This window comes from Kryptolebias marmoratus, linkage group LG21 (genome assembly GCF_001649575.2).
Source record: "Kryptolebias marmoratus isolate JLee-2015 linkage group LG21, ASM164957v2, whole genome shotgun sequence".
NCBI lineage: Eukaryota > Metazoa > Chordata > Actinopteri > Cyprinodontiformes > Rivulidae > Kryptolebias > Kryptolebias marmoratus.
Genome location: NC_051450.1, coordinates 12,656,997 through 12,670,611, shown reverse-complemented (window position 1 = coordinate 12,670,611; position 13,615 = coordinate 12,656,997). Strand labels below are relative to the sequence as shown.

At 43.1% G+C, this 13,615-nt stretch overlaps 1 protein-coding gene across 2 annotated transcripts in view; it reads right to left on the bottom strand.

The window, feature by feature from the left end:
- tmem108 (transmembrane protein 108) overlaps positions 1 to 13,598 on the bottom strand; it is a 47,652-nt gene extending 34,054 nt beyond the window's left edge. Inside the window, exons 1-2 of one of the 2 annotated variants that reach the window (XM_037973249.1) lie at positions 13,156 to 13,598; positions 437 to 543 (exon numbers count right to left, since the gene is read on the bottom strand). In XM_037973249.1, the coding sequence (XP_037829177.1) occupies positions 437 to 491 (55 nt within the window). In that variant the 5' untranslated portion in view covers positions 492 to 543; positions 13,156 to 13,598. The remainder of the gene's footprint in view (positions 1 to 436; positions 544 to 13,155) is intronic. The other variant, XM_017406290.3, reaches the window with a different exon arrangement.
- Positions 13,599 to 13,615: the final 17 nt, after the last annotated feature.

Genomic DNA, 13,615 nt, shown 5'->3' with positions numbered 1-13,615 from the left:
ACACTGAAGTCATCATAAAAAGGAAATATCTGCCTTGCTTCGGAACAATACCATTTGGAATTTTAAATATGCAAGCAGTCAAATATCTGACACTTTCCTGTACACGTACTCTGTAACTTGTAATCTATGAAACACGCAAGAACTACCATTTGCTTGGAGTTAGGCAGGAAGTAAGGCCCTTTGTCCCATTCTGAAATGTCCATGGCGTAGACACAGCAAGCTTGTACTGTACCACAGAAACACAAAGGAGGAGAAACGTGTTTCCACAGTGTCTCTTCCTGCAAACTCCAGAAACCCCTCAGAAACTCAATGACGTATTTCACGCCACACTCATATCCTTCACTTAACCCCGAGACGCAACCTCTTGTTTGGTGACAATGGCAGGAACAAAAGGCAGTGAAGGATGTTTTTTGGAGGCACGGAGGGAGTATTGTACCTCGCTTCCTTGAGCAGCGCAGCCAGGTGGGATGAGCGAACGAGAGGAGCGACATCCGCACCGAACGTCCACGATGTCCCGCCAGGCGATTAGCACGTGGCCTGAGTCTACAGAGCAACAACAGACAGGGAAAAATATTGCATTGTTCTCCTCCGACTCCATCCCCCACCACTAGCGAGACGGATTAATGCCAAGAGCGGCGAGCGCTGAGAGGATGTGGCTTGCTGTATGCCGACGCGATCACACACCGAGTTAGGCCTTCTCCATTTTAATCAGGCTAACATCGGAGCGCAGATGCACTCCAGCGAAAACACGACATGGACGACGAGCCTGAAACTGGAGGGTTTACTTATGGATGAGCAGTCCCCAAACAGACAGAAGGCTTAATAAGGCAATTACAACAAGAATAAACAGTTTGTGTTGCAGCAGGCCTGAGTTGGAAACTGGAGTCTTTTATCCAGACAGGGGTGACCTCTTTTCCTCAGCCGCCACAGGAGAGAGCGGTGATTAAAGAGGCGATGTTTGGTTTGGAGCTAGACGTGTAAAGTTTGATGGAAAGGGAGTGTTGGCAGCTGCAGCCGTAATGACTTGAGCCCCTCTGCGGCCCTGGGACTGATGTTTACCTGATGACAAAAGATATGACGGTGTGGGGGACCTGACAGGGCTGACATTTTAAAAAAAGGGAGATCCAACCGAGGCCGGCCCCGTGGGAAACCAGTCAAAGTGAAAGGAGGTGAACGAGGAGCTGAGCTCAGACGCATTATTTGGAATAATATCCGGCAGCTGACTGAACCCTCTGAGAGAAACGACACAAATAAAGTGGTAGGATCTGAATGTTTGTGTCCGTTTGTGCTACAAAAAGAAATATTTTCAACAAATCCTTTGCCAACCACATGAAGAAATGTTATCAAAAAGGCAGCGGGGTCAGCATACCAACCAGATCAGGCTTGTACCTTTTTTATAGCACTCTCCAGCAATGCACAAGTTCCTTAGTTATAGGACATCTTTGATTTTAATTGACTTTAATAAAAACAACTACAAAAACTGACTCTCTTGTGAATCTATGTTCTCCGATGGGTGAGTGGTATTTCTCATATAATTTCTATAATTCAGTAGTTATTTGTTCTCAAAGATAATAGCTTTTCCCAGTTAGTTCTGTCAGCATCACTGCCCGGAGTCACCTTCTTTTCTAAACATGTTCACTTTTCTTAAAGAAAATAAAAAATAATTTAGTGTGTCAAATGCCAGAGTCAAGGTTTCAGAACAGCCGATCTGCCAGCAGTTCAACATGAGACGATGAAGACATGCTGCCTTGAGACTGTCTGCCTTCTTGTCACTTATGTTAAACTGGTTTTACACGGAGTGATTTTCATTTGCCATAGACAAAACCATTCGATTCCTTCAAGATGAAAGAAAACCTTTGGTGATGAGCTCGAATCTGGGAGTCCGTGGTTTTGCAGCATGACTGCGACCAACATGAGTGAATCCACAGCTGTCTCTTTTTCGGAAACCAAATCCAATGGCAGCGTTAACTCCATTGATTGCTTTACATTCGTTATTGGAACACTGACTGTTCGTTATTTTGCGATTCTGTTGTGGCAAGAAGTCATACAGTCTGACATTTACTGATTATTACATTATGCAGTGAGACAATTTATCAACACTCCATGTATATAGTGGCATGCTTGCACAGTGAGATGTGTATAAGTCCTTTCAAAATTTAGAAACTACAGTGCAACAATGGCTGACGCTCTCGCAACCATTGAAAGGTAGGATTGTCTCATTAACTTTGGACTCTTTTTAGGCTTGGCAAGACTATTGCACTTTTTACAAACATGTTTTCTCAGCCACCCGTATAATCAGGCATCCAATTTCTCAGAAACTAAAATGTACCAACAACACAGGGCAAATAAACAGAATGTTTTTTATAGAAGGCAAAAATTACCAGTCATCTTTTTACTGAGTTCATAAAATGGAGCCTCACAACAACTCAAACTAGAATAAACAAAATCCACTGAGTCCTCTTGATGTCGTTCTCATGCACGTGGACGTGCAGAAGGCACTTTCAGGACTGATTAGTTTTAATTTTAGCACCACTTCTTTAAAAAAAATAAATAAATAAAATAAAAAAAGCGACAGCCCTCGAAAACATCTTCCAGCTTCTCAGTTTCAAAGAGACTAATTGAACATGTTGTCAGTGACTCAACCCTCTGCAGCGCAGCCGCTAACATCTTCCAGTACAAAACTAATCATTTGGAAATGAAACCGGGTGGATAATTGCTGCCCCGCTTGCAGCATCCGGCTGAACCGCTGCGAACAATCCAGGCCAATTATTCTGACTCAGGTTAGGGAGCTGAAAAGTATTCGAGCCCCGCTGATGGATCTTTGTTTCCCCGACTCTGAGTGCAACGAAACAGGACTCGTGTTGCGTTGGCCACGTTGATGTTTGGCTTTGCATTAAGGGTGAAGCAAGTGAATTAAGCTTTATGGTGCAACAGGAACCTCAGTGAACCGCCTCGTTCCTGCAGGTGTTGGGTAACAACGCACAAACAGCGTGCAAAACGTTTGCACGGCTTACTCTCAAACATCCATTAATATCTCTCATAGATGCCTGGTGTAGACATAATGAAGCAATCAGCGCAGCCACTCAGCTTACTAATTTTCAACGCCCACTGGCAGCCTCTCACAGAGGGGCTGTGTGTTGTAAATTTTTCCAAGGAAAAAAAAAAAAAGACGTTTAATTACCAGAAGACGAGGAGCTTTGGTTCAACACTCACGGTTGAATTAATAAACGAACGAACTGCAGAAGAACAAGGCAGACTCAGCATGGTTCAGATGAGATCTGTGACACCACACGCACACACGGATTCGGCAATCAGTGTTTAGTGTTATGGGCAAAGTGGTTGTTCGGTGCTACAGTAGGCTGGAGAAGCTCAGCGAGCTGTTTGGTGTCAGACACGGTGATTAAGCGATAAAGCGCAGATGATCCGCACCCACCCAGTCTGACATCAAACAGGTGAAAGAGCGCAAACACACAAAGAAGACGATGATTGCTCTGTTTCATCACAGAAGTACACAAGATTATCATCAACCACCCTGCTGGGGATAAATGAATAATGGGTGAACATTTAAAAAACAAACACTAACACCGCTCTAGATTTTCCCTGAAACTGAAAAGCTAGACAAGACTCTTAAAAAAAAAATAAAAACATTTTATACCTAAACAGAAGTGAGGTGTGATATTCAAGCTTTCAGGGTGGAATGAATGAATAAGACTCATTTAAAAAGTCAGAGGACATAACAGCTGCTTTTAAATAGTAGGTTTGAGAATAAATGAAGGAATTAGATTTTATTCTTTCTTCCTGTTGTCACTGTTAATAAGGTGTCTCGTCTTTCTTAAAACTCTGGAATATTTTCATGCTGTTTTTGCCATTTTTGGTTGTTAATAACACAAAGTTCTATATAAATAACAGTGTAGTGCAAAAATGATAGCCACTATATCAGCCTAAGGTATGTTTTCATGGCTGATTGTTGTATCTACAGATGAAACCAGATGTCTGCATACACTAAAATGTCCGTTAGGATTTGCAAAATTGCTTCTGCTTGCTAAATGCCCGAATAATATCATCACAAGTTAACTCACTCAGATTACTTTGCCTTTAATGAATTTGGGAAAGCCCAGATTATGGTGTCGTGGCTTTGGAAGGTTAGTTGACATCCCAGCTGTGAAGTACGGGGGAAGCAGCATCATGTTGCGGGGGTGTTTTACTGCTGGAGGGACTGGTGCGCAACACAATATACCTAACATCATCAGGAAAGTCTAAGTAACTGTGATACAAAATCTGTTTTGCAATAACAAATGTGGCTCCAGGATCACATTGAAGTCCATATTTGGTAGATTGTCAGTGAAACGGAGCCCAGTCCCGTGCCACACAAAATGAATGTCAATGACGTTCCAGTGGCCTGCTTACAGCTCTAGCTGTTAAATGTCAACTGCTCGGCTCAGAGGGGAGATTGGATCCAGCTGGGGGAGAATCTGCAGGTGTTTCTCCCCCCCCATCACTCCTGCAGCGTCTCTCTCTGATGCTGGACATGAGACAACACGTTCGAATGAGCCGCGGGATCTATCCTCGGCAGAACGGCGCGGGATGGAGTGAGCGCCCAGGGGAAAGCTGAGGAAGCAGCTCTGGGGAGAGTTTCTGCCAGAGAGGAGGTTCTCGCCACAAATGAAAAAGCTGTGCATCAATTGGTTGAAATTTAAAAAGACCACTCCGGTTGTTGTTTACCAAAATTTTGTACTCGTTAAGAATCTGAAGAATGATTTTTCTCCACAGTTCTCTCTATGTAATGAAAATTAGTAATTTGCCCTGGTAGAAAGTCCACACAAGGGGCTGCTTTTAAATCAAATATTTATACACTTCTAGACTACAGAATAAAGACAGATCAGACAGAACAGATCTGCAGACTGCTAAAGACAATACAAAGAGCTATCAGAAAATTATTCTGAGAACAAAAAAAGACCAAAGTAGAGCTTTTTTAATTATTTGTTTAAATGAGAAGGACTATTTATGGTGAAAAGATTTAATTCCAGCTTTAGAACCTAATTACAGCTGCAAAGCATCATGATTTGGGCCTGTGCAGATCCACTGACGAGAAAAAAAAATGAATAAAAGATTTGATCATGCAGCGAAACACATAAGTACTTCCACACAGTACGGTTTTAACTAAAGACCCTTTATCGGGTTGTAGCTGCCAAGTAAACACGTCTTTTACACATCCTCTACTTCTAAATACTTGATGAAATATTTTTTGTTAAAATGCAAATATATCAGCCTCCAGTTTAAGTTGGATGCACAATAAATTGATTTAACGTTTGTAGCTCTTTGTGTCAAATGGAAATCATTTCGAACAGATCTCCACAATATGCTGATTTATGTGCTTTATTAACAGCTTAGTTTGTTATTGCATTCAATTTGTTGTTGAGTCATAAAAAATCAACCAAAACTCTCTAGGAATACAAGCTAAATGAGCACCAATGTGTGCAAATGAAGCAAGGACGATGTTATCACAGAACTATCTGTATTACGTTACATAGACAGAAAGCAAAATAATGAAATAAAAAGAGAAATCATTGTGGCTTCTACATGTTTTACATATTGTTCACGGAAAAGCCTCTTGTCAAATAAAGCCTCAGCAGATCCATTTTCACAACTAATGAGATCATGTCAGTGTGAACAGGACTCCCGAGGACAAGTGGTCCAAGGCCATAAAAATGTGGGGACAATCTGGTCAAATGTGTGAGCTCGTCTTCAGACGCAGAAGACAGCCCAGTCAGAGTTTCTCCTGGCATTGTTGCTCCCTTTTGTCGCCAAGCGTGTCACTACAAAACCAACGTCCTCCCTGCACGACAATGGCACCGTCTCCATGGCGATGAAGCTGCCAAATCGCCAGCTCCGTCACCACAACCAGCACCGCGAAAACACGTTTACAAAACACACAAAAGCGAGACCAAAATCCCACTTTATTATTACAGTTTTTTTTAACGCAGCATTGTGCATCGAAATTAATTCATGAGCGCTGCTGTCTCAGATTACCAAACAGCTTTCTAGCCCTGCTGGGGGCACAAATCTGCAAGACAGAAGAGGAGAATGGGAGAAAATGTTGCTCTCTAATTGGTAGTGAATAGTGCTGATGGCTTCATATTTGAGGGATTCTCCCAAAGGTGGTTAACGCAACGCTGAAATGTCAGCTGTCGAGACACATTTGGCAAAGAAGACATCAGAAATACATCTTCCTTTCTGGTTCTCACTCTATCTGGCATGACAGATAAACAGTTCCTTGGAAAACCACATTTTCTCTGCTTCATTGATTAAGTCCTTTATCTACTTTTGGGTTTGCGATCTTCGAACTAAAGGAGCCAAGTTTCCTTTCCGGTTCATCGCAATCACTGAGAGCTGCGCTTGGTTTCAAAAGGCTCCATCCTTCCATCACTTGTGAAGAAGACTCCCAGATACTTGAAGTCCTCTGCGTGAGGCAGAGACTCATTACAGCCGTTTACAGTTGAGAATTATGGCCTCAGATTTAAAGGAGCTGACTCTCATCCCAGCCGCTTCTAACTCAGCTGCAAACCGTCCCAGAGCGCGCTGAAAGCCATGGCCTGAAGACGCCAACAGAACCACATCAGCCGCAAACATTTTACTGTGAAATTTGGACTGCACGAGGAGCGTTTTGACTAGAGGATGTGCTCTCCGGTAATAAAAGCCCCTGGTTTTCCCTTCACGTCATGTCATCCGACCGACGGCTTTGCTTTCACCTTTGCCTAAAACACTTTACATAAAAGCAAACCTCGGCTGCGCCACTCCTTAACGCAACAATCTGACTCTCCAGCAACCACGAAACGAGCCACATGTGACACGAGGATCAAAGGAGAGAGAAAAGCGTGGGTTCATCAGCTCAGAAGTTTGTCATCTCCTTTCACGAGTCTCATCATTCGGATCCTGGTTTCGGCAGGTGTTCACAAGCAAAGGTGGGGCATGTTGGGAGAGAGAAATAATTCAGGAGGGGGGAAGTGAAGATGACCAAGCATTTACTACCACATAGGTGAGCTGTCCTCTCTCGTCACTTCAGTTCACCACATTAATTAGCTGCTGGCAGTGACATAAGAGCCCAATAAGCAGCTCTGGCATGGGTGGTGGGGGTGGGTGACTCCTTCTTCCTCAGCATATGGTGCCACTTCAATCTACAGCCTCAACCAGATGAGTTCGGACTTCAGACGAGGTTTGGCTTTACTGTCAACGAGCTTAAAAACAAACGGTTAGCACCTACAAATCTTTCCAGAAGGACTGACGGGAACAAAAAACGACTACAAACGAAAGGATTGTTACACGATTATTCCAATGGAGGAAGTTGCCATGGGAACCACAAACCGGAGCTTCTCTGGGCTTTCCTGGGGGTGCGAGCGGTGATTTGTTTTCTCGTTAGCCGGGGGTCAGGGCCTGACATCCATTAGAAGCTCTTAGTAATCCTGGGAGGTGAGCCCTGCCCCAGATCCAGTAATCATCCAGCAGACCCCCTCCATCACATGGACCCCCGACCCCCTCCGGTTTGCCTGGGTGACCCCCCGAGACTACTACTTCTCCTCCCACCAGGCCTTCTCCTAATCCTCTTAGTCCCTGACACTGTGTGAAACAAAACAACCAAAAAAATAACAACAAAAATCTTTCCAGGATACTTCATCTATTTCTCTTTATGTTTTAATCTTCATCTCTACTACAACTTTTTTTTTGTTTTCCTGGATCTGTCGGAAATATTTCTCTCAGTAATAAAAGCGGGATTAAAGGGACGTTAACGATGAAAACAAACTTTTTAAACAAAATGCCTAAAGAAGAAAACTGTTGAGCAACTACTAACCATCGAGACCTTAAAGGGACTAAATCCAGCTATAAGCCAAACCTTATGACTTCCATCTACAAGAGATTTGTTTCAACCTTTGCACACAACGTTTTGTATACAATAACAAAGGTCATTTTTTGTTAAGCAGCTGGAATACAAACTGTTTTTCTCTGAATAAACCTGCTCTGCCTGTAAGTCTAACGCTATGATTAGGATGCAGTTGTATTTTTCAAAATTGGGCACATGTATCAAAAAGAAGTACTAAATTATTGGCCTTAAGTCACAAAAGATCCTAGTCACAGCAGATATTTCACTCGTCAGTGGATAAAAACTTCAGCAGAGGCAGTTTTGTCATGAAAAACTGTTTCATTTGGTGCCTCGGTAAGCCACGGCAGCGAGCAGCGCTTTTCGGGGGTCCTTCAACTCGGAGCGCCGCGGTTTCAGAGGGATGAATGACTCCGGTGTGTTTCCTGCCATGACAAGTCTAAATGTCTGCTGTGCAGAAGGTCAATTCGTCCGAAAAGGAACGTGAATGTCTGCAGAAAATGTCACAGTAATTCATCCACAAGCTGTCGAGATGTTTCAATCAAAAGAGAAAACAAAAAAAACTTGTGATGCCATTGAAACAGGGAAGGTCTGCGGGTCACAAAAGTAAAAATGTTGGACATGGTATAACAAAATGCAAACACTTTTTAAAAACTTAATGCATTTCACACACACATATATATATATATATATATATATGACAGTATTTGTCCTGAACTTTGCTTTATTTTTAATCAATTATTTATTTTATTCCTTTAAAGAATGGTAGGTCTTTAACTTGTAAAGTTGTTTTTTCTGTAATGATTTTAAATGCTGTTGAAGATTGTTAGATTTTGGTTTTCTTATTCATCATTGCTGTTATAACTGCTAAGATTATTGCATTGGAGAGCTATTTTCCATACTTTCTCTGCATTTTACCTGCTTTTATCAACAATCCTAATGATATTGTATTTTGTAACAAAAGACCCCTTTACAAGCAGTAAGATTCATCATGCTGGAGCCATGTGTACAAAAGTGTGTCTCGATTCAAGCAGCAGATGTCAAGAAAAGACTTCCACCAGCTGCTGATGCTGGATTACTAACTAACAACTTCCTAAATCATTAAGAAATATCTGGGAATCATAAATGTCTGCAGTGACTTCAAATTAATGAACTGAGACTGTTAGATAGGACAGTTTTGCTGTGATTCAAGATACAATTTTTTTTTTTTAAATTTGGACAAATACTTTACAAAACCACAAAAATTTAAAGAAGATGTGCTAAATGTACCGTTTGACGTCCCGGAGCTTCAAAAATACATTTGTGTGTGTTTAAACTCTCCAAACAGCAGAACCAATCCTTTAGCCAGTTTTCACAGAAATGCTTGGTAAGACTTCACCTTACATAACGCATTAAATCTGACATGCTGGTGGACTGTTTTTTCTGTTTTTTGGTCCCTCTTGGCATTGAAGGCGACAGTCGGTGGGGTGGAGGTGCAGATTAGAGTGGCATGGCCGCAGCTGAGGAATGTCGGGAATTCCTCTTGTAAACACCTCATGCTCCGATGGTCCCCAGGCTCTTATCTCCTTGTCCATCGCCTGCTTTAATCAGGAGGATGACTCATTACCAACTCCCCATTTTCATCTAACTGCACTTCCTGCGATCACTTCTTGGTGTGGGCAGGTGGGCTTACAGCTGATTATCTGAACTTTTGTTCACCTGAGGCACCACATGGTCTATTAGTCACCAGAACAATCAAACCCAGCCTCTGATGCTGCTGTATACAATGTACTGGCTTCAAAGTGATATCAGTAAGTGTTTGGGATAATTATATTTATGATTATTTTCAGCTAACGGTTGATGTTGTTCGTTGGTTGTACAACCAAGAGTGCAGAGCAGCAGGCAGGTTTAACCTAAAAATGTTTAATATTATTATTAAAAAGAAAAAAAAAGGAGACAATAACCAGGACTAAACAGAGGAGTATCATGTGACGATCTGACAGTGAACATGAAAAAACTAAGAGTATAAAACTGGGAAGGCGATTGCTGTATGAGGACAGGGGTGCTGTTTACATATTGCAGAGCTGAAAACAAGGATCATTGGCTAAAAACATGGAGGACAAAACCTGAAACTGCCAGGCAGGACAAGCAGCAACAACACAAATGACTAAGAAACAGAATCATTGGCAAAAAAACCAAAAGCACGATCAATGAAAACATGAATCTAAATCAGGAAAGCCAATCAAAACCACCAAAAATGCCCAAAACGATAACACAATCACATTATTTTTACCTCAATCTCTGTAAAACTGGCTGAGTTACAGCCACTTTTATGCTGGCTAAGGTTGGTTAGCCGTGGCAGCCATCTTGAATGAGATTAACTCCAAAAGTTTATCAGCTGTAGACTGAAAGTTTAATTAAACTTACAGAGGTTAATGAGATATTTTGCTAACAGACAAACATGGTTAACTCAAACCATAGAAAAGTTTTAAGCAAATATCACACAATGTGTAGTGTTCAGAGTATGTTTTTAGACGATGCTCAGCTACTACTACACCACATTTCAGCTCAGTAATAGCTGTTTCTTTGTTTTCTGTTGTTCATGAGATATTTTCCTAACAGATAAACATGGACAGGATTTTTTTACTGGTCACCATTTGGTGTCAGGTGATAAAAATGTATGTGGCTCATCTTTTTGTCTTGGTTGAATTAAAGTGAAAATTCAGAATTTGAAGTTGGATATAATTTGTTCATAACCTTTCCACAGAACCCCTACTTCAAGAGATACCAACTATCCCTTTAAAAAGAGCTTTTGATTGTTTTCCAGCCTGGAATTCCTCCTGTAGTTCCTGTGTTTGAGCGCTCTTTTGTCTTAACTAAAAATCATTTCGAAAGCAGCCGTTGAGACTGCGCGGCATTCAGAAAACACAGGAAACAAAACAAGCACGCGGGCCGCCTCTCCTCTGGTGGCTAATGGGTAAAAAAAATTTAAAAAATCCTGTTTTGACCGCTTGCTGTTTTGTCAGGCTCAAGGAAAGAAGGCGCTAAGTCCATCCTGATACCCACGCCGCGTTGAGCGTGAGAGGCCCGCAGGGGCAGCATTCCACCTCACGGTGTACCACTCTCTACCAGTCATGGGGGACGCCTACTTACACGTTTTAAAACCCGCTCATCCCATCCTGACCTCATCCCCCTCCCGACACTTTCCCATCAGCTCGGGCTTTCAGCAGCAGGAGTCACAAACCAGAGTTTCCTTTTTCCTGTAAACTCCCCGATAAGCCCGTTCAGCCGAGGCTCACCGCTCTGGATGGGATAGCTGATACTTTCCGGGTGTTTTTCTATTGTTCATGTAGACCTTTCCTGATAGCAGCGATAAGAGAGCAGCTGGGGAGATGGTTCACCTGCTGCCCTCTGGAAAAGAATAAGACAATCATCCAAACAGAGTGTTGAAATTTTGGCCTTTTGTTATTGGGGGGAGATAGCTTAAAGTGCTGTCCTCAAATCACTCATAACAAAGGTGAATAAAGGTGTTGACGTAATTAAATGGAAAAGAATAATCACAGGAGTTGATGTGACATATAATAGGCAGCCTTTTTGTCCAATAAACTGTCTCAAAATCCTAAATATACGCAGTGAAACAAAACAAAATGAGTACAGAATTGGAATTTTTAGTTACGACAAAAGGTGGTTAGATTTAACGCCAACATACGATGGACTTAAAAAACATTAAATAACCTGACACACATCCTGGGCCGTCCCTCGTTTCTTTATATTTTGCTTCCAAGAAGACAGACTTTCTTGTTATTTTTTTAAAAGTGGTTTTGATCAATAGTTCTTCAGGCTTTTCTGACGGTCTTTCAACGTTTTTCTTTGGCTGCTTTTTCACTCCTCAGTCCAATATCTGACCCTTTTCCATTAGCAACGAGCAATTATTCATGGGGTCTTTACAAGTACTCTGCGAGCATGTCAGAAAAAAAAACACTTTGTTGTCATTTCTTTGGCTGAATGTATGAAAAATATTAAGATAACACAATTCGACAAACATGAAATAGCGTTTTAGCGTCAACAAGGTGATTCCCGAAAGAGCTACAAGCTCGATACACGGACGATCAGCTGAAGGATGATGCATCTTTTAGGTCCTGTGTCAGATTTGGTTCATGTTTTTCCCCGCTTTTTATCTATTTATTTATTTTTCCCATGATCAGGTTCAAGGTCTGGACAGAAAATGGGCAAAACAAAAAAAGCAGCTGAAGGTTTTACAGAAAGCCTGGAGGACTCTGGATGAAGACCACTTTGAAAGGTGACAAGAAGCCTGGCTTCACGGAAAACTAGATCTGCTCAGGACGGTCGAATCTCTTGATCCTGCACTTTAAATGAGCAGCAGTTTTCACACGATATCCCTCTGGATTCACCCAACTGGTCACCGAGCATCGTACACAGAGCATAAATGTCCTCATTAGCGGGAAGTGCTTCGCTCAGATGTTCCCTAATACCCATTCATGGGATCACAGCGTGTCAGCTCACCCCGAGGAAGCTGTCAACTACAGATGTCAATCCCCCACCCCTGCCCCGCTCCTCGTCCTCCTGGCTGACCCCACGCCCTCCCCCCACGGCTCTGGAGGACTGCCCCNGAACAAAGGACTGGGGGGTTTATGTGGCGAGCAGGCTGGCCAAACATTCCTGATAGAATATGGGAGGCTGGTCAGCAGGTTCAATTAGTCCACACTTTAAAAGTCTTTGAGAGGCCAGGCTGCACAATGGCAGTGTTTGATGCAGTTTTCAGGAGTTTCTCCTTTTGTCTGCTTTGTTGCCCAAGCAATAAACCATTCCGAAAATACTCCAGGAAGACGTCCACAGACTGCACGACTTCAAAAACTTTGTGTGGATTGGAACTAAACAAGGGAAGTCAACCTCGGCAAGCACTTCTCTCCACAGTCTGATCCTTTCTAAACTAGTGACTAGTAAAGAAATGTTTAAGAGTTTAAAACAGATCATGTTCACGCCCTGTATAAAGCATAAGGTCCAGTCACTGTCTTGTAACAGGGCAGCATGTAAACTCCTGATTGTGGGAATTGCTCCTACTTTCCTCCTTCATTATTCAGATGGTTGGACACTGATGCTCTCAGCTGATTGGGTTTGTGTTGCAGTGAGATTTTCTGCAGCACTGACTATGATCTGATGCTCATGTCTGTCACTGCTCCTCATTCCCCCCCCATAGGTTGAACACATACAATCAGCAATCAGAAATGTTTCAGGAGCAATCCGTGCGGAGAGAAAAGGTAAGGTAAGCTGGAGGTACTTACCTATGACACAAGGTCCTCTGTGACGTCGAGGAACTCGGTGTAACCGAGGCAAACGCGAGCGACAAGCTGCGGAGAGCCTCTTCACACCATCCGGGCGCACATGGTGCCCGTGTCTCTCTCTCTCCCCCTCCCACCCAGCAGAGAAACGTCAAAAACCGAGCTCCGGAGCTGCGGCCGCCGGACGACTAAATGCGCAGCCGGGCGCCTCCCCTTCCTCTCGTGAATGTGAGCCCACCTTTCCTGCTTCTCGCCGCTGACGCAGCTCTCCTCCTCTCCGGGCGACCCGCAGCTGACCAAGCGCCGGACGGCTCCGTTACGCGCGGCGCGCCGCTCGGTGCCACCCACCTACAGGAGGAGCAGGAGGAGGAGGAGGAGGAGGAAGGGGGGTTCTCGTGGCGAGTGGACGGAATTTTAATGAGGGCTGCTGCAGAGTTGCTTCCCGGCTGATGATGGTCGGAGG